Source organism: Neofelis nebulosa, chromosome 9 (genome assembly GCF_028018385.1).
Source record: "Neofelis nebulosa isolate mNeoNeb1 chromosome 9, mNeoNeb1.pri, whole genome shotgun sequence".
Taxonomy (NCBI): domain Eukaryota; kingdom Metazoa; phylum Chordata; class Mammalia; order Carnivora; family Felidae; genus Neofelis; species Neofelis nebulosa.
The window spans coordinates 90,044,600-90,064,927 of NC_080790.1; the positions used below are offsets into that span (position 1 = coordinate 90,044,600).

The 20,328-nt window shown below is 43.6% G+C and overlaps 1 protein-coding gene across 3 annotated transcripts; it reads left to right on the forward strand.

The window, feature by feature from the left end:
- Positions 1-2,491: 2,491 nt before the first annotated feature.
- On the forward strand, positions 2,492-11,800 carry LOC131485307 (ral guanine nucleotide dissociation stimulator-like). Of its 3 annotated transcripts, none has more exons than XM_058684647.1 (13): positions 2,493-2,710; positions 3,180-3,287; positions 4,746-4,933; positions 6,278-6,471; positions 6,620-6,996; positions 7,786-8,001; positions 8,383-8,486; positions 8,989-9,058; positions 9,684-9,752; positions 10,188-10,262; positions 10,845-10,877; positions 11,231-11,352; positions 11,557-11,800. In XM_058684647.1, exons 1-13 carry the CDS (start codon positions 2,525-2,527, stop codon positions 11,591-11,593), a joined length of 1,779 nt encoding a protein of 592 aa, XP_058540630.1. In that variant the 5' UTR covers positions 2,493-2,524; the 3' UTR covers positions 11,594-11,800. The 3 variants fall into 3 exon arrangements, with proteins under 3 accessions (XP_058540631.1, XP_058540630.1, XP_058540632.1); XM_058684649.1 differs by having other exon boundaries at positions 2,640-2,720; XM_058684648.1 differs by lacking the exon at positions 3,180-3,287 and having other exon boundaries at positions 2,492-2,710.
- The last annotated feature ends 8,528 nt before the right edge of the window (positions 11,801-20,328 follow it).

The following is a 20,328-nucleotide window of genomic DNA, read 5'->3' on the forward strand; positions in this document are numbered from 1 at the left end:
ATGATAGCTACTCAAATTGATGTGATGTGATATATCAATGTGACCTTGGTTTGCATCTTTCTGATGGTTAGCTACATCAGGCACCTTTTTATGCACCTGTTTGTCTTTGTTTATATTCTCTGGGAAAATGCCAGAGCACTGTACACTGCATCTGGGGTCCATGGACATGACCAGTCTGCACTGAACCTTCAGGGTCCTAATTGGATATACAATGGTGGGTGCAGAATCACTCTTCTGGCTGAGGTGAGGGTGATGTATTAGTAAAGAGGACACCATGGGAGTGGACAGAAAAAAGAGTAGAAGGAGGCATCTGAAATCCTTTGCTTTGGAAGCTGAAGGTCCTGTTCTTTTGCCCACGTGACTCTGGAAAGCCACTGCCTTGAGGATACCCAAATAAAGGTATCCCTTTTTTTGGTGGTATGCCTGCTTGGGGCTATAATGCTAGAGCTGGAGAACAGAATTCAAGAAGTCTTCTTCCATGATACCTAGGGTGTTCTGCTGGAGGAACTGGAGCATGAAAAGTCATGTACAGGCCATTGTGGTTGTCCTCCTGCCCAGAAACAAGTTGAAACTGTTAGCAGTATTTCTCTCTTCAGTGTAGGTGGTTAAAAGGGGAGATGGGCTCCAAGACCTTGTCATTTATTTATTAACTATGCACTAAGCTTTTAACCTGATGCCAGCTACCTTGTTGGGCCCATGTGTGGAGCTGAAAATACCAAGAGCTACCTGCCTTCCAGGAACTCAAGTCTAGAGATAGGCAATAGCACAAAAGCAAAGGCATGTGAAAGAAAAAAGCAAATGATGTGTGCTATGAATGAAGGCTGGAGAGTCATTGGGTAGGAAGGTATGAAAGGCCTCACTGGGGATGACATTGCTGAGAACAGAATGACAAAAGGGAGCTAGACTTGAACAAGTCATCGTGCAGTGTGTCAGGAAGAAGCTACCACTGCTTCAGACACTCACTAACAGAAGCCAGTTTGTCCAGAGGAGGTGAAAAAGGCAGCCAGTGTGGCTGGAGGGAAACTAGGAGGAGAGCAAAGGGGAGGGAGGAGGGGCAGGGAGAAGTGCTGAGGCCTGGTAGAAAGTTATCTGTTGCTCTTCTGTTACTGCATTGTCCCAATACCTTGCACTGTAAAACACATATATTTAATACCTCACAATTTTTTTGTGGATGAGGAAACCAGGCACATATTAACTTGGTTCCCCAGCCTCAGGGTATGTCAGAAGCTGCAGCTGTGGCCTCAACTGAGGCTAGATTGGAAGAATATTTTCTCCCAAGTTGACTCATATGATTCAGGATGCCATTTGGACTCAGAGCCTGGGTTCCTATGTGTCTTTCAGCCTGGACACTGCCTTCTCTGCCATGTGGGCCTCTATATAATGGCAGCTCAAAACACTACTTGATTTTTGGTTAAAGAAAGATAAAGAAAAAAGGGATAAAGAAAAAGGTAAAGGGAAAGAGGAGAGAAATGGTACATGAGAGGAAGTAACTAGGAAGTGAAAGACTATTTGAAATTGAAACTTAGACATGACTTTCCATCACATTGGCTGTATCCTATTGGTCAGAAACCAGTCGCTAGCCACTTAGGAGTTACAAAACAATATACCACAAGTCAGCATGGGGAGCCATTGTGAAGGCTGCCCCCTCATAGATTGAAATGAGACAACTGAGTCTCATTCTAAATACAACAGGAAACAACTGGTTTTACTACCATTCTACCCCATCATGGGACCCGTATTAAAATAAGGCCAAGAGGAAGAGGACTGTTCCATTACTACACTGATGTCTCTTTTGAATAGTACTCCATGCCACATCCTGCCCCTTTTTTTAATTCTTCCATACTTGATTTTGGGCCTCAGATACACTGGATAACAGCCCACACATATTAAATTTTTTTTAAGTTTATTTATTTTTGAGACAGAGAGAGACAGAGCATGAACGGGGGAGGGTCAGAGAGAGAGGGAGACACAGAATCGGAAGCAGGCTCCAGGCTCTGAGCCATCAGCCCAGAGCCCGACGCGGAGCTCGAACCGACAGACCGCGAGATCGTGACCTGAGCCGAAGTCGGATGCTTAACCGACTGAGCCACCCAGGTGCCCCAGCCCACACATATTATAAATATTGTCCATTTACACCCGATGAGGCTCCTAGGAAGTATATTCTAGCCTGATCCCAACGTGCACATTAGGAAACTATGGAATACTTGAGAGATACATTGAATTAGGACATATAACTGGTAAAACAAAGAAAAAAAGCTGAATTCAGTTCTGTACCCTCAAAATTAGGACCCTACTTGCATTTCCAGGGAGTTGTGGCTATGGCGTTTTTGACTCATTGTTTACAGTTAAGGAGATGACATTGGAGGAGAAAGATAAGCAGTCAACTATCAATAAGGGGTTCTAGATAGGTCTCATTTAAAGAAGGGCCCCAGGTACTGGAATCTTGAAAAAGTGACTTCACTTCCTTGGTGATAGGCTTCAACAGAACTTAGAACTCTGGTAACCAGGTGCCCACATTCTAGAGATGGCCTGCTTGCCAGCTCACTTGCCCAGAGTCACTCTAGAGAACAAAATGTTCTGTTGCTGTATCCCCATTTTCAGGATATGTGGGCTTAAGAAAGCCCAGAGTGAGAAACCTTTATGTCACTGTAGACATCAGCTCAGCCCTCATCTCCGAAGCTGTTGGTCATTTGGCAGGAGGCGCTCACAGGTAACACAAGGTAGCTCAGGGCAGCCCACTGGAGAGCATGCCAGAACTCTGATCTTGCCCAGAGCAGGCCTACACCTCTTGCCCCTCATTTTGTGTGTGTGTGTGTGTGTGTGTTTGAGAGAGAGAGAGAGAGAGAGAGATCAGGGGAGGGGACAGAGGACGAGGGCTATGCCCTTCATGAGCAGAAGCAAGATGTCAGGTGTTGAAAGCCTAGCACATCTCTCATGTTCATACCCCAGGTCTTGGCAGGCACGAGAAGATAATTGCTGGGGACCAAGTTCAACTACCTATATGTTAATTACGAGCCCTAGAGTTTCTTCTGGTTTCCTCCTTGCTGGATGTCTTTACAGCTTCCCTTCTTAGCCTGTACTGTAGAGAACACAATTTCTAATGGGGATGTCCCCTTGTGGCAATGTCCAGGGAGGACCCTAAGGTCTCTTGGCCCAACTACGGGGCACTGTACTTGCAGAGCTTCACCCAAGATATCTTTGAGGAGATGGTCCATGGCTTCAACTACTGCAGCGCCCTAGATAAGTGTCAGGTGCAGAAGGATACCAAGAATCAGCGCTGCTCTGAGGTAAGAATGGGAAGAGGGTTTTTCACACCCAGGGCCTGCACATAAATATGGGGCCAAACCTGAGGCCCTCACATTGTATTTCCACATGAGCGTCCCACAGGCCCAACCACAAAATAATCTGAATATCCAAACCTCTGCCACCAGCTATGTGGTAAGGTAGGAGGACACTCTTTACATATGTTGGAATGGTAGAGAATGCATGTATTGTGTATGTATTTTATTTTTTATATTTTGATACAGAACATATTTAATGTTTTTAATTAATCATTTTTATTTATTTATTTATTTTTTACTTTTCATGAGGCCATGGGTATCTTTGCATTTTACTGCTGTTTTATTATTTTACCTACTTGCCCCAGATATCCTGGGTAGCGCTCAGCTCCACTGTCCTTGCAGAACTTCTCCAAGCCCTTACATATCATCACACAAAACAGGGTGATTTAACACAAAATTAAGGGTGGGATGAAGCCATTCTATATATTTCTGTAATGTCTTGTCTCTCAGAACACATTAAATTATTGTAGGCCCACCAAGTCATGAGCTGTGTTCTTATATGTCTTCATAATATTCCATAAAGGAGGTTGTGTGCCACTGTTTCAGCCTTTCAAGTCTGTTGGAACTTGACAGGATTCAATTCTGTTTTCATGTCAACAGTGATGCAGGGAAAATCTTAAGTGTCCTAAAAGAATGTTTTAGGTTGCTAGATCTGCCATGACATGGAAGCACTAATTGGGTGGAAGGACTTTGATGCCTCCTGGCTGAGATACCTGCCTCTGTCTTTTAAGAGTTTCACCCAGGAAATCTTTGATGAGCTGCTCTAAGGATTAAATTCCATCTCCCTTGACAAGCAGCAGGTGCATCAGTCCAGCAACAACATCAAGTGCTGGTATAGGGTGAGAACAGGTCCAGATTCATGTCCTTTCTCAGGACCCAGAGATGATCAGGGTAAGCCTGGAACCCAGACTACAATTGACTGGCTCCCTGGGGCCTGCTGAAGAAGGTGGTTTCCCCCAGAAACTTTCTCCCTATCAGGAACAGACCAAGCCTCATTAGCTTAGAGGAAATGCAGCCCATGCTTTTGACAATTCTCAGGACTAACCTATATGATCTTGAGCAGCATTCGAAATTCTAACCCTCTGTTTTCTCATATCTACAGTAGGGATGTTTACTGATGACTCACTGGCATAATGCTCTTAATATAGGCTATTAAAAGAAGTGCTATTGTTGCTCAGCTAAGAGAATGCCTGGAACTTACCAATGGTTTATCATTTCCCCCATAAAACCAATTGCCATTTTAAGCCTAGAACCTTATTCTGTGTGGGCACCCGAGTCCCTTCTCTTTCACAAGTTCCCAAAGGGATGGGAGTCTCTGGTCTGAGAACCAGACCCGGATCTTCCTGGTAGTTCATGGCATTGAAGCTGACTACATGCCCCTCCTTGTCTACCCGGTGTTAAAAGGAATCAACCCTGTCCCTGGATGAGGCCTGTACAATGCTGAAGCTCAAGGAAGGCACAATGGAAAATTGTTTACAGTCCCTGCTACAATCACCTTTCCAGGATAGAAACATCTCAAACATCACAACCATTTTCTGCATATACCAGGTGTTCCCCATGGCCCAATTAGTCCTGGGACAGCAGTTCAAAAGGTGAGTGCTTGCCTCATACACAGCACAGGGGTGAGCCTCCCATTTACTACTTGTGTATCTTGGGAATGTCACTGCACCTCTATGAGCTTCACTTTCCTCTTCTGGAAGTGGGGTGGTAAGAGGATGAACCTCACAGTGTTAACTGTAGTAAACTATGGGAGAAAACATGGCATGGGCTTATCTGGTGCCTGGCTCTGTAGAAAGGGCTGCTGGACATGCTGAGTATCTTTAGGTTTAATAGTTCTCTCTCTCTCCAGTGAAGAAGCTCTCAACCTCAACCCTCGCAGGCCTGTGGCACTTCTGAATTTAGAAAAGGACATGGAAAGCAGAAGTTGTCCTGTTTGCAAAGGACTTCTGAGACTCTATCTAGCTGGGCTTGGTATTTTTCCTTTATATGGCCAGACTAGGGCTTGCTGGGGGACAGGCAGAGGCACCCATGGCCCACACAGTTATCTGAAAAGTACTGGTTGGGTTAATTCAATCAACAATATATGTTAATCACCTAGTAATGCAGGCACTTTTCTAGTCACTAAGATAATTCAGTGAATAAAGTAGACACAATGCCTTGGTGTCAATTCTAGTCAGAGAGTAGGCAATCACTCTACACATCATAGCCACTCATGTCCTTGGTTCATTATATGTGACATTTTCACGGCGTCCTCTGGGTATGAAAGGATTGTCCCTTATTTGACCATTATGACAGACTACAAGACCAAGTAAACATGAGTGGGTCTTCAGGTTCAGTAGGAGGGCCTCCTGCATCCACAGAGCAGCATAAGAGACTATAGGGGTTGTGGCTGGAGGAGGACTTTCAGAACCATGGAACTCACAGATCTCTTGATTTCCATAGGAGGGCTTATGTTTGGGGGCTTCCTGTGAAGAAGCAAATGAGTCAAAGAGAGCTGTGGATGGGGCCCCAAAACTTCTGGGAAGCAGAGCACAGTCTGGGTTCAGTTGGTGCCTAAGAGACCCATCCCTTCTACTGTTCTATCTGGCTCTGCCTGCTTCTCTCCATATCTACCTCTGCTAACCACAGCAACTAGGGCCAAGAACAGAAGGTGTAGTGAGAAGACTGCTCATAAGTCGGCCTCAAACGCAAGCCTTATTACTGGTCTGTACTGAGGATGGCGTTGACTATGCCCAAGGCCGTGGTGAGAAGACTATCAGTGAAAAAACCAGACTCACACAGGTTTTCTGGATGACTAGGCCTTCCACTGCAAAGGCGGGGTTGGAAGTGGGCTAGGCCATCCTCTGGGATCCATAGAGAAATAATGATGCTGTGGGAGTACAGTGTGGAATAAAAGGCCAGGCCTCTGATGCTTCTCCACACATGACTCTACCCAGCACCCTCTCTCCCATCTTGAGTACATGGCCTGACCAGAAATTTCAGGATACCTGGCAGTCTCTGAATTTTACCAGTTTCAAAGTAAAGACAGCCTATGTGGATATGAAGCTGCATGACTGGGACCTGAAGAACCACACCGCCCTTATCCTGGTGCATCAGGAAACTCTGGAGCCCACTGAGGCAGAGTCAGATGGTAAAGGGGATTAAAATCTGGGAAGACTAACTGGGGTGGGGTTCATGGGCTGAATATTGTTTTGAAAGCAATGGTACCTGTCCTGTTTTTGGGAAGGCACCTGGAAAGTCAGTTATGTGGATGAACCTTTCTCTTTATCCTGATCCAGTGCCAGCCCCAGGGCTCCTTCCAGTTGCAGAGCCAGAAAAGGGGTCTACTATGGAACTAGAGACAGCGCCAGTTATGTTTCAACCATCACCTCAAGTGTCAGAGCCAGCAGCACCTCCATCAGCTGTTCCAGAAGTGGAACAAGTGTTAACATCTTCTTCAGCATATGTGCCAGGTCCACAGCTACAATCAGCTCAATCATCAGCTTTACTTAGAATTTTAACTCCAGCTCTAAAAATAGAGACAAAGCCAACTCCAGCGCCAGAGCCTTCCTGCCACTGGCATGTGACCCCAAAGAACCAGCTGAATGAGGAGAAGCCCAGCCTCATGGACTTCCCTCCCAAGCTGGTGGCAGAGCAGCTAACGTACATAGATGCGGTAAGAAGCTGGGCTCTCAGGGCAGGACAGGGCAGGGCACTTTCTACATTTTTGCCGTCAGCTAACCCAGACCTGCCTTTCCCTGATGTGGACTATTATAGTCCGGGTCAAAATTTCAGCTCGACCACTTATCAACCATGTTACCCTGCCAAGGTCCTTAAATCAAGCTTTCACTGTCCAGCTGCAAACTGTAGAGATAGGCACTGATAAGAATTGATGCAGAGTTACTGTGTAGATTAAATGAGCTAGAACAGCTAGAAAAATGGGTAGGCCCTGGTCCTTCAGGTGGAGGAAGACAGCTCACTGGGTGCAGTCAAGTTCATGGGTCACCCACCCATCTTCCTTGGAGTCTTAACACCCTGTGCACTTATTAGGCATCTGACATGTACATAACTACAAGGGGAAACAGAGAAACCTGTGGTTGTAACTGTCATGGGGGAATGTGCATCGAAAGGAGAGTAGGACCAAAGGGAAAAACAGGTGGAGTGGAAAATGCCCCCTTGTGAGGAGTCACATTGAACTGTCATCTAGAGGCTGGGGTTAGCAAGGATGACCAGGGTACAAATTCTCTCCTTCCTTCCCTGTCAGTATTCACTCCTAGGTCTTCCTGTACTTGACTCCCTCAGTGAAAATAGAATGGAATGAAATCCAGGGATTCCAATCAGGCTCAGGCCACATTCTCAGCTTCAGGAACTAAAGCTCTGACCTGGTAACCTCCTACCTAGGACATTAATCCTGAATGTGAAATGGCTGGCTGAACACCCCTACCCTCCCCACCCCATTCTCTAGGAGCTGTTCAAGAAGGTGCTGCCTCATCAGTGCCTGGGCTCCATCTGGTCCAAGCGGAATAAGCCTGGTAATGAGCACCTGGCACCCACAGTCTGTGCTACCGTCACCCAATTTAACAGTGTGGTCAACTGTGTCATCACCACCTGCCTTGGAAACCCAAGAATGATAGCCCAGGACAGGGCCATGGTGGTGGAGCACTGGATAAAGGTGGCCAAGGTATTTTATGGGAGGCCAAGATGAGTCACTCTTCTGAGCCTTGGAAACTGATATTTCCTTTATCAATTCTCAGGGTTGGAGTCCCTAGTCTAAGCCCTAGGGTCTGCACAGTCTCTAGGCTCTTCCCTCCAGGGACATGCTGACCTTTACTTGCATGTCCCAATGGTGGAACGCTCAGTTCCTACCTGGCTCCTTCCTTGGAATGAGCTAACATCTTCCCTCTCCCCAGCAGTGTTACTCTTTGGGTCTTATATGTGCCCTTCTGCAGGCACCTGGATATCTGTCATCTTGGAGGGAAAATTTTAACTGAGGGAGACTGATACTTTAGAGCAAATAGGACTCCTGCTACCCACATGACCATTCATTCTCTTCCCTCCCCAGGCCTGTCAAATCATGCGGAACTACTCTTCACTGCATGCCATCCTCTCTGCTCTGCAGAGTGCCTCAATTTACCGTCTGAAGAAGACATGGGAGAAAGTTTCCAGGTGAGTATGCCTCTCTCCATAGAAGGATCAGGGTGGATGAGGGATTTCCCATATGCACATCTTTTCCCCCTCAGTAACTGGGACCCTCCTGGGAGGCAGCAAACCCTGGCAATAGAACCTGGGCTGGTGTACAGGTCTATAACCCACCCTGGAGAATAGTCCACCCTGACTCCAGCTACAGAAATATTTTTTCTTAAATATCACGCACTGAGTTGACCCAAATTAAACATTATCAAGTGCTTACTTTACAGCAACAAAACTCTCTGCCCAATTGAAACCACAACTGACTGAAACAGAGTTGCTCAATTAATATGGAAATGGTGGCACTGGATGACTCACATGAGAGCTCCCTCCATGTCCTACAAACACCTTAGTTCTCAGAGGAATCCAGAGAAAACCCTAATACTGGCAGTTTGACTTTTTGGAGTACTCAAATAAGAGGGACTTACATTCAAGCCACATTATTCCTATAATTTTTTCTGCCATTTTTTCCTCTATTCAGGAAGAGCTTTCAAAAATTTAAAAAGCTGTGCACTGAAGATAACCCACAGAGAAGGGAACTGCTCCTGAAGGTATCATGGGAGGAGGAGGTTTGGGAAGAGAGAGGGTGGGGCCTGAGGGAACAGGGTCCTGAGTGGATGAAGAAAGACTGCTGTGTAGGGGAATGACCTGAAGCATTCCTTGGGGAGGTGAAGCCTTTGCTATGAATATGGTTACAGTTTGGGGTGAAGATTCCATTGGGGGTGGAGCAAGAAGGTGCTGTTCAACCAGATGCTATAGACACCCTGTCTCTCCATATTAACAGCTAGTCCAGATGGGGACCTGTATACAGCTTGAGAGCCCAGAGGACAGCCCTCTGCTCAGTAGTGGGGTTGGGATGGGTGGAGGGAAACAATAATGATAGTAATAGGACACTGAGTCCTCAGAAGACCATGTGATGTAGGTGGTGTTCTCACTTTTCTCAATGAGAAAACAAGCTCAGGAAGGCCAGGCTGCAAGTTCAAGGTCACACATGGAGTGAATGTTGGAGCTGAGATTGTGCTAGAATCACTCACAGCATGCTTAAGGATAATGTAGCATTGGTACCAGCTGACTTGGGTCAGATGTCCAGGGTCTCAAGTCAAAGATGGTGGGGGGGGGGGGGGGGAGTGGACTGAGGATATTATGGTCTCAATGAACTTGTCCTTGACCCTGCAGGAGTGGCCATCTAAATGGGCCACCCTGATGATGAGCCTCCAGAGAGCCCAGAAAAGGCTGCAGAAGAAGGTGAGTGTTCCTGGGGAATAGAGCCTCCAGAGTGAGAGGAGAAGGGCTCCTCTCTGACAGCTGGAGGCCTCCAGATCAAGACAGGTGGACCTTTCTACTCCAGCTCCTCCTCTTGTTGCCACAGCTTCCAAAACTCTTATTTTAAAGTGACTAGGAGGAGGGTCTATCCAGCTGGATGCAGAATGGATTTGTGGGTGGAGAGGGGCCTAGGACTACATACAATTTGATTTTCTAAAAGCAGGCCCTGGTGGTGATTAGAAGTCTGATGTCCTTGGAGGGTGAGGGTAAGGGGGAATTGAGAGGCGGCTGCTAGGGATCCTAAGCTGCTCCATGTGAGAACCTGGGGTGGACCAGGAGGCTGAAGCATTTTCAAGGGAGGGTCCCTGTGTGCACCTGAGAGCAGGGACTCATCCCACCCCTACTCCAATGACACAGGGTGTTGTCCCCTTCCTTGGCACTTTCCTCACTGACATGGTGATGCTGGACACTGCAATGGAGGACTATCTTAAGGTGAGTGAACCTCTAGATTGTGTAGGAGGGCCCAGAATCCTGAGGTTTGGGAGTGGAGAACCCCTGTAATGAGTCCTGAGACCTCAGTACTTGGCAAACCTCCCCTCATGAGAGCTCCACAGCTACCCCTGTGAGCTAGAGTTTCTAATCTCAGTGATGAGTGAAGGGAGTTTGCACTTATGACACTGGTCCTGGTGCCCAAGACTGTCTGAATGCAAAGCTGCATGAAGTTTGTCTGAGTTGACCTCAGCCTCTCCCTCTCAGGCTGCTTATGGGGGGAGAGCAAAGTCAGGCACCTCCACATCGGCAAGCACTTACATAGCCTAACAGCCCCCTCCCCCCAGAGGTTTCAGCCTCCCCTTCTGTCATCAGAGAGGGTTGTGCTATAAGGTGCTTGACTGTCTACCCCATGTCCTCCTTTCTCTGGACCCCAGAGCCTGGCTTATATCCCAGTCCTGTTATCTGTGTATGGACAGTCTTCTAGTGTGTCCTGGCACGAGAACAACATGAGAAAGGATGTGTATAAGGAACAAGCAATAACAAGGGGCTCTTTCTGATGGACTTTGGCTATTTGCTTTCTAGGGCGATGAGATCAACCATAAGAAAAAAACTAAGGTGAGCATTTGTGGCACTTCCTATTAGGGAAGTGTAGGGGAGTGGATACCAGAGATGCCCCTGGGAAGAATATTTCTTGGCTGCATCCCCTCCATCACACATTTACTGGAATAGTTTGATAATGAAAAAGTGTAAGACCCATCCATCTGGTAAGTGAAGTCAGGGGAGTGGCATCAGGGACAACTTCCTGCAGGAGGAGGGGCTATTTATACTCACCTCTGCGAACAGGTTGAGACTGGATGAATTTTCAGGGAAGGAAGGCTGCCACATGTGCAAAGACCTAGGACTGGTCCCCTATCCCACTGCTCAACCCACCCCGGCTCTGTGTGCATCCTGTTCTTCTTTTGGCCTAGGAATACAAAGTAATGAAAGAGATCATGCTCCTCCAGGTGGCTGCAGATAACTACACTCTAGAACCGAAGGAGCAGTTTAGAGCCTGGTTCCAGGCTGTGGAGCGACTCAGTGAGGATGAGAGGTGAGGCCCATCAGGAGCTGGGCAAAGGCGTGGACTCTTTCTGGTGGCCACTCTAGGGATCCTGCATCCATGGCTCCCTGGGCAGCCTCAAGCCTTGTTTCCTGGTGATCACTGGAACACCAGATTCCAGCTACTGGGAAAACACTGAGAGAGACACCTGAATTGTAGCTCCTGGTCGACTCACAGGTGTCATTCTCTCTTTAGCTACATCCTGTCCTGCCAGCTGGAGCCCAAATCCTAACTGACCAGTGGAACTCAAGAACAAGAAGAATTGGCCACAATCAAGCTCAGGACTGAGTGAATGTCCAGTGATAGTGCAACCTTTCCTCAGCAGCTTGGACACTTGCTGTGATGAACCCCATCTCCTTGACACTTTTTCCTCCCATCTATTTACCTACTTGGAGTGGCAATATTTATCTTAAATAGTAAAAGCTAGATTTGAATATTATTATATTAAAGCCTTCTTTCTGGAGTTTGGTTTGGTTCTATTACTTCCTACAGCAACTTAAATGGTGTACAGACTCTCATATTCTTTCTTGAACTAAGAAATCTTATAGAGTCATCAGCTATTGTATGTGGGAGGAAGGAGAAGAGCCAGCCCTCCTCCCAAATTCCTCTTAGAGAACAGGTTAATTTCAGTATAATGAATTTGGGTAAAAAAGAAGAGACAGCCCCTCAGAATTACTGAGATTTAGAGGTTGAAGTTACTTTCACAGGAATGGCAGCAAACATTGAAATTAGATGTCCTTAAGTGTAACAATTTCCAGGACTACTACCTGCCCCAGGATAGTGGCTGCTTTCTACACTTTAAAGGAAAAGGTTTGTTTCCTGCTTCTTTTATTGAGGTGTTTTTTGTTTTGGAGGTTTTTTTTTTTACCAAATATTTGAAACTTTAAGTTTTCTAGTTCAAACTCTGGAATTGCATTAGCCAAAAACATGTAAAGAGGTCAAACCCTACATGTGGAAAGGATAAGGACAGGAGAAGGTAATTTGCAAATTGACTAAGGGCAGGCAGGACTTTCCATTATCATTCTTCCTCTAGGGGCTCCATGTTAACACTTTACCTAGATTTAAATCCTCCAGGGATCCCTTTCAATGACCTCTGAATCCCCTCCTCTGCTTGTTTTGTATTTGGGGGAAAGATGTGTGATGTACTTTTATGGCCACAGCTGCTGAACATGGTCCCATAAACATCTATGCTAAGAGCTAGGATGTCTAGCATTCCTGCATTTCCTTATGCAGCTTTTTTTTTTTACATTAGTTAACATACAGTGTAGTCTTGGTTTCAGGAGTAAAACCCAGTGAATCATCTCTTACATTTGATACCCAGTGCTCATCCTGAAAAGTGCCTGCCTTAATGCCCATCACTGATTTAACTCACCTTCAAACCCACTGTCACCCTTAACCCTCAGTTTGTTCTTTGTATTTAAGAGTCTCTTATGGTTTGCCTACCTCTCTGTTTTTATCTTATTTTTCCTTCCCTTCCCCTATGTTCATCTGTTAAGTTTCTCAAATTCCACATATGAGTGAAATCATATAATATTTGTCTTTCTCTGACTGACTTATTTTGCTTAACACAATACCCTCCATTTCCATCTATATTGTTGCAAATGACAATACTTCATTCTTTTTTATTGCCAAGTAGAATTCTATTGTGTGTGTCTGTATGTGTGTGTGTGTCCCACATCTTTTTGTTTTAATGTTTATTTTTGAGAGACAGAGTGTGAGTGGGAGAAGGGCAGAGAGAGAGGGAGACACAGAACATGAAGCAGACCCCAGGCTCTGAATTGTCAGGACAGAGCCCGATGTGGAGCTCCAACTTACAAACTGTGAGATCATGATCTGAGCCAAAAGTGGGAGTTTAACCAACTGAGCCACCCAGGCGCCCATTTTACATTAGTACATCTTCTTAATCCATTCATCAGTTGATGAGTTCATGGACATTTGGATTTTTCCCATAATTTGAATATTGTTCATGGCTCTGCTATAAACATCAGGGTGCCTGTGCCCTTTCAAATCCGCACTCCTGTATCCTTTGGATAACTTCCTAATAGTGAAATTGCTGAGTTGTAGGGTAGTTCTATTTTTAATTTTTTGAAGAATCTTCATACTGTTTTACAGAGTGACTGCACCAGTTTTCATTACCACCAACAGTGCAATAGCGTTCCCCATTCTCCACATCTTTGCCAAATCTGTTGTTTCCTGAGTTGTCACTTTTTGCCATTATGACACGTGTGAGGTTGTATCTCATTGTGGTTTTGATTTGTATTTCCCTGATGAGGAATGATGTTGAGCATCTATTCATGTGTCTGTTTGCCATCTGGATGCTTTTTGGAAAAGTGTCTATTCATGTTTTCTGCCCATTTCTTCACCGGATTATTTGTTTTTTGGGTGTTGAGTTTGGTAGGTGTTTTATAGATTTTGGATACTAATCGTTTATCTTATATGTCATTTGAAAATATCTTCTCCCATCCCTCAATTGCCTTTTAGTTTTATTGATTATTTACTTTGCTGTGCAGAAGCTTTCTATCTTGCTTGATGAGGTCCCAATAGTTACTTTTTGTTTTGTTTCTCTTGCCTTTGGAGACATGTCAAGTAAGAAGTTGCTGCAACTGAAGTCAAAGAGGTTGCTGCCTGTTTTCTCCTGTACAATTGTGATGGTTTAATGTCTCACATGCACTTTGAATTTATTTTTGTGTAAATTGGAAGTGGTTTGGGTTCATTCTTCTGCATTTCGATGTCCAGTTCTCCCAGCACCACTTTATAAAGATACCGTCTTTTTTCTATTGGATGCTCTTTCCTGCTTTGTTGCAAATTAGTTGGCCATATACTGTGGGTCCATTTATGGGTTCTCTGTTCTATTCTATTGATCTATGTGCCTGTTTTTGTGTCAGTATGATACTGTCTTACGATTACAGCTTTGTAATACAAGTTAAAGTCCAGGATTTTGATGCCTCCAGCTTTGGTTTTCTTTTTTAACATTACTTCAGCTACTCAGGGGGCATTTGTGGTTCCACACAAATTTTAGGATTTTTCTAGCTTGTGAGGATTGCTGATGCTATTTTGATAGGGATTGTGTTGAATGTGTAAATTGTTTTGGGTAGTTGTGACATTTTAACAATATTTGTTCTTACAATCCATGAGCATGGAATTTTTTTTCATTTCTTCTGTCTTCAATTTCTTACATAAGCCTTCTATAGTTTTCAGCATACAGATCTTTTACCTCTTCCATTATGTTGATTCCTAGATATCTTGTGGTTTTTTGGAAATTGTAAATGGGATTGATTCCTTAATATACCCTTCTATTGTTTCATTATTGCTATGTACAAATGCAACCCATTTCTGTACATTGATTTCATACACTGTGTCTTTGCTGAATTCATGTACCAGCTCTAACAGGTTTTGTGTGTGTGTGTGTGTGTGTGGCATATTTTGGGTCATTCATGTACAGTATCATATCATCCATGAAGAGCGAAAGTTTGACTTATTCTTTGTCAGGTGGATGCCTTTTATTTCATTATGTTGCCTGATTGCTTAGGCTAGAACTTCCAACACTATGTTGAACAACAATGATGAGAGTGGACATCTCTGTCATGTTCCTGATCTCAGGGGGAAAGCTCTCAGTTTTTCCCCATTGACGATGATATTAGTTGTGGGCCTTTCATATATGGCCTTTACTATCTTGAGGTATATTCCTTCTATCCCTACTTTGCGGATTTTTATCAATGAAGAATGCCATATTTTGTCAAGTGCTTTTTCTGCATCTATTGTCAAGATCATATGACTTATCCTTCCATTAGTGTGGTGTATCACGTTGATTGATTTGCAAATATTGAACCAGCCCTGCAGCCCAAGAATGAATCCTACTTGATCATGGTGAATAATTCATTTAATATACTGTTGAAATCAACTTTCTAGTATCTTGTTGATAATTTTTGCATCCAGGTTCATCATGGATATTGGGCTATAATTCCTCTTTTTAGTGGGGTCTTTGTTTTTGGAATCAAGGTAATGCTAGCTTTATAGAATGCATTTGGAAGCTTTCATTCCATTTCTATTTTTTGGAACAGTTTGAAAACAATAGGATTGATTTTTTAAATGCCTGGGAGAATTCCCCTGGGAATCCATTTGGCCCAGGATTCTTATTTGTTTGGAGATTTTTGATAACTGATTCAACATCTTCATTGGTTATGGGTCTGTTCAAATGTTCTTTTCTTCCCATTTGGGTTTTGTAGTATGTGGTTGTCTATGAATTTTTCCATTTCCTCCAAATTGTCAATTTGCTGGCATATAATTTTTCATGGTATTGTCTAATAATTGTTTGCATTTCTGTGGTGTTAGTTGTGATCTCTCCTCTTTCATTCATGATTTTATCTATTGGTTTTTTTTTTTTTATCCTGGCTAGGGATTTATCAATTTTGTTTCTTCTTTAAAAAAACCACAACAGATCTTAGTTTCATTGATCTGTTCTACTGTTTTTTTTTATTCTATACTGTTTAATTCTGCTCTAATCTTTACTATTTCCCCTTATCTGCTGGTGTTGGGTTCTATTTGCTGCTGTTTTTCTAGCTCCTTTATGTGTAAGGTTAGGTTGTATATTTGGGACCTTTCTTCCTTCTTGAGATAGGCCTGAATTGCAATGTATTTTCCTTTTAGGACTACCTTTGCTGCATCCCAAAGGATTTGGACTGTCCTGTTTTCGTTTTCATTTGCTTACATTTTTAAAAATATCTCTTTAATTTCCTGGTTGATCCATTCATTCTTTAGTAGGATGTTCTTTAACTTCCATGTATTTTCGGTTTTCCAAATTTTTTCTTGTGTTTGGTTTCAAGTTTCATAGTGTTGTGATCTGAAAATATGCATGGTATTATCTCAATCTTTTTGTACCTGTTGAGGGCTGTTTTGTGACTCAGTATGTGATCTATTTTGGAGAATGTTCCACGTACAATCAAGAATAATGTGTGTTCTGCTACTTTAGGATGTAAAGTTCTGAGTATATCTTTTAAGTCCATCTTGTCCAACGTGTCATTTTTTCCTTATTGATTTTCTGCCTAGATGATCTGTCCATTGTTGTAACTGGAGTACTGAAGTCACAATAACAGTATTATTATCAATAAGTTTGCTTATGTCTGTGATTGACTGAATTATATATTTGGGTGCTCCACTTTGGAGGCATAAATATTTACAACTGTTAGCTCTTTGTGATGGATAGACCCCTTAATTATAATATGATGCCTTCATTAATGTCTTGTTACAAGCTTTGTCTTAAAATCTAGTTTGTCTGATATAAGTATGGGTACTCCAGCTTTCTTTTGATGTCTGTTACCATGATATATGTTCTCTATCCTCTCACTTTCAATCTGCACATGTCCTCTGATCTGAAATGAGTCTTTGGGCCAACATGGCAGAGAAGTAGGGGGATCCATACTTCCCACCTCTCTCAAACAAAAAGGTGCTGAAGCCAAAAGACTTTGAACTCCAGAGTCTGGTATGAAGAGACTGAATCTACCAAGAAGAAAATGGGAAAACCGGAGAAAAGATAGGTGGGTGATTGCAAACTGTGGGAAATAAAAAAAGTCCATGTGAGTATGGAAGGTAGGGACCCCCTTCTGCGGAGAGACAAAGGGAAGAGAAAGAGCAGCTAGGGAAGTGTAGGACCATATCTGGGCAGGAGAAAGACCTCAGACTTAGACTGAGAGGGATCCTATCTCTAACTGCAGGGCTTTCTTCAGACTGGGGCCGGCTCCCTGTTCTTGCACCTGGGGAGGAGGGGAGCCAGCCCTGGGTGTGGTGGTAGGTCAGGGTGCATGCAGTCCACAGTGGGAGAAAGTGGTCATCTCCCTGGAGGGCTGTGTGATAGTACAAAGCCTGTGTCTGCCACCCCTGGGCTCAGTGGCTTGGCCTAAAGTGCAGTACACAGTGGGACAAAGCATCCCCCTCCCTGGAGTGCTGTGGGAAAAGACAAAGCCCGCCTGCTGCCTGCATCTGCCACCCCCAGGTCTCAGCAACGAGGTTGGCAGTGCAGTCTGCAGTAGGAGAAGGCAGTCCTCCCTGAAGTGTGCCAGCACAGACAAAGACAGCCGGGACCACATATCGGGCCGCACTAAGAGGCGCTTCCCCAGTGCCAGAGTGTACAGAGTGGGACTTTGAATCCTAGCCAAGCACAGAGTCAGGGGAGTTGGCAGAGTGAGAAGGACCATCCCGTCTGCACCCACGGCACAGAGAGAATGACACAGTCCACTGGGTCTAACTCCGTGAAGAAGACACTGGGGGATCACCATTCCCCCTCCACCACCACCACCAAGGTGGGGCCTCAGGGATCAGTCCCAGGGCCCATAGTGCAGGTGGGTCCAGACTACAAGGGATGACACCCCTTCACACTGGGTAACTGAGTATCTAATGGAGCTGGACAGACACTGTGGACAGCTCCCCCAGACCAGTGCTGCAGCACTGCCTGGATTAACTCTAGGTCACCTCTGGATATATAGATATATTCTCCCCCCATCTCTCCTCCTTATCTCTTCCCTCCTCTAGGCTGGTTAGTCTTGTTTATGGTTTGTCTAAATGGATATATTTAATACATGCTCTTGATACATGTTCTACACCTCCTTCTTTACATTCCTTCCTCTCTCTCTGGAATAATCAAGCCATATAGTTTCTCTGTCTAGGTAACTTTATTTTGGTTTTTCTTCCCTGCATCCTTCTTTATTTTCCTTTCTCTCCCTATAGATTAAGACTTTTAGTTTCTCTGACTAGTCAATGTTTATGTTTTCTTCATCCCTGCTCCTGTCATTTCTCTTTGTGGTCTCCCATCAGGACTGCCTCCACCATGTTCTTTACTTGTAGTTGGTGTTTGTGGGATTTTTGTTTTAGTTTTCAGTTTTTTAGCTTTCTTTGTTTCTCTTATTTGTTTGCTTGCGTGTTTTTGTCTCCTGTTTGTCTATCTTTTTTCCTTTACAGGGCTACTCCAAGTAACAAATCAAAGCGCACCAGGTGGAGGGTGAAAATACCACTAGAGTAGGGAAATAAAATAACCAACATCACAACAGAGAGCAAGTAAAAATCTCCAAAAACAAAACAAAACAAAACAAAACACCTCCTGAAGGGCCAGGCACTGGACAGTGTGTGACCTTCCATTCAATATTGCAGTGCTCACAGGTGCAGAGAAGACACAAGCTTTTAAAATGCATAAGGAACAAAAAAAAAAAAACTAGCCAAAATGACAAAACGAAAGAATTATCCTCAAAAGAAACTCCAGGAAGTAGCGACAGCTAACGAATTGATCAAAACCAATTTAAGCAATATAACTGAATATGAATTTAGAATAATACTCATAAAATTAATAGCTGGGCTTGAAGAAAGAATACAGGGCAGCAGAGAATCTATTGCTACAGAGATCAAGAGAATAAGAAACAGTCATGAGGAGTTAAAAAATGCTGTAAATAAGGTGCAAAATAAAACGGAGGTGACCACAGCTCAGATTGAAGAGACAGAGGAGAGAATAGGTGAATTAGAAGATAAAATTATGAAAAAAGAGGAAGCTGAGAAAAAGAGAGATAAAAAAATCCAGGAGTACGAGGGGAGAATTAGAAAACTAAGTGATGCAATCAAAGAGAACAATATCGGTATCATAGGAATTCCACAAGAAGAGAGAGAGAAAGGGGCTGAAGGTGTACTTGAACAAATCATAGCTGAGAGCTTCCCTGATCAGGGAAGGAAAAAGGCAGTGAAATCCAAGAGGAACAGAGACCTCCCTTCAGAGGTAACATGAATCGATCTTCTACAAGACATATCATAATGAAACTGGCAAAATACAAAGATAAAGAGAATTCTGAAAGCAGCTAGGGATAAATGGGTCCTAACATACAAAGATAGACACATAACTGTAGTAGCAGACCTATCTACTGACACTTGGCAGGCCAGAAAGGAATGGCAGGAAATCCTCAATGTGATGAACAGAAAAATTATGCAGCCAAGAATCCTTTATCCAGCAACCCTTTATCCTAGTCTGGCATTCAGAATAGAAGGAGAGATGAAGGTTTCCCCAAACAAACAAAAACTGCATGAATTCATCACCACTAAACCAGCCCTAAAAAAGATCCTAAGGGGGATTCTGTGAGTGAAATGTTGCAAGGAGCACAAAGTACCAGAGACATCACTACAAGCATGAAACCCTACAGATATCACAATGATTCTAAACCCATATCTTTCTCTTTTTTTTAAATAATTATCATTGATTTGTATTTTTTTAATATGAAATTTACTGTCAAATTGGTTTCCATACAACACCTAGTGGTTATCCCAACAGGTGCCCTCCTCAATACCCATCGATATCTTTCAATAATAACACTGAATGTAAATGGACTAAATGCTCGAATCAAAAGATATAGGGTATGAGAATAGATGAAAAACTAGACCCATCTATATGCTGCCTACAAGAGACTCATTTTAGACCTGAGGAAAGTTTCAGATTGAAATTGAAGGGATGGAGAACTATCTATCATGCTACTGGAAGTCAAAAGATAGCTGGAGTAGCCATACTTATAGCAGACAAACTAGACTTTAAATTAAAGGCTGTAAAAAGAGATGAAGAAGGATATTTCATAAAAATTATAGGTTCTATCCATCAGGAAGTGCTAACAATTATAAATGTCTATACACTGAATTTGGTAGCATGCAAATGTATAAAACAATCACAAACATAAGCAACCTTATTGATAAGAATGTGGTAATTGCAGGGGACTTTAATAATCCACTTAACGTAATGGATATATCATCTAGACAGAGAATCAGTCAAGAAACAATGGCCCTGAATGATACATTGGACCAGATGGACTTGACAGATATATTTAGATCTCAGCATCCCAAAGCAACACAATATACTTTCTTCTTGAGTGCACATGGAATATTCTCCAAGATAGATCATATACTGGGTCACAAAACAGCCCTTAATAAATATAAAAGAATTGAGAACAT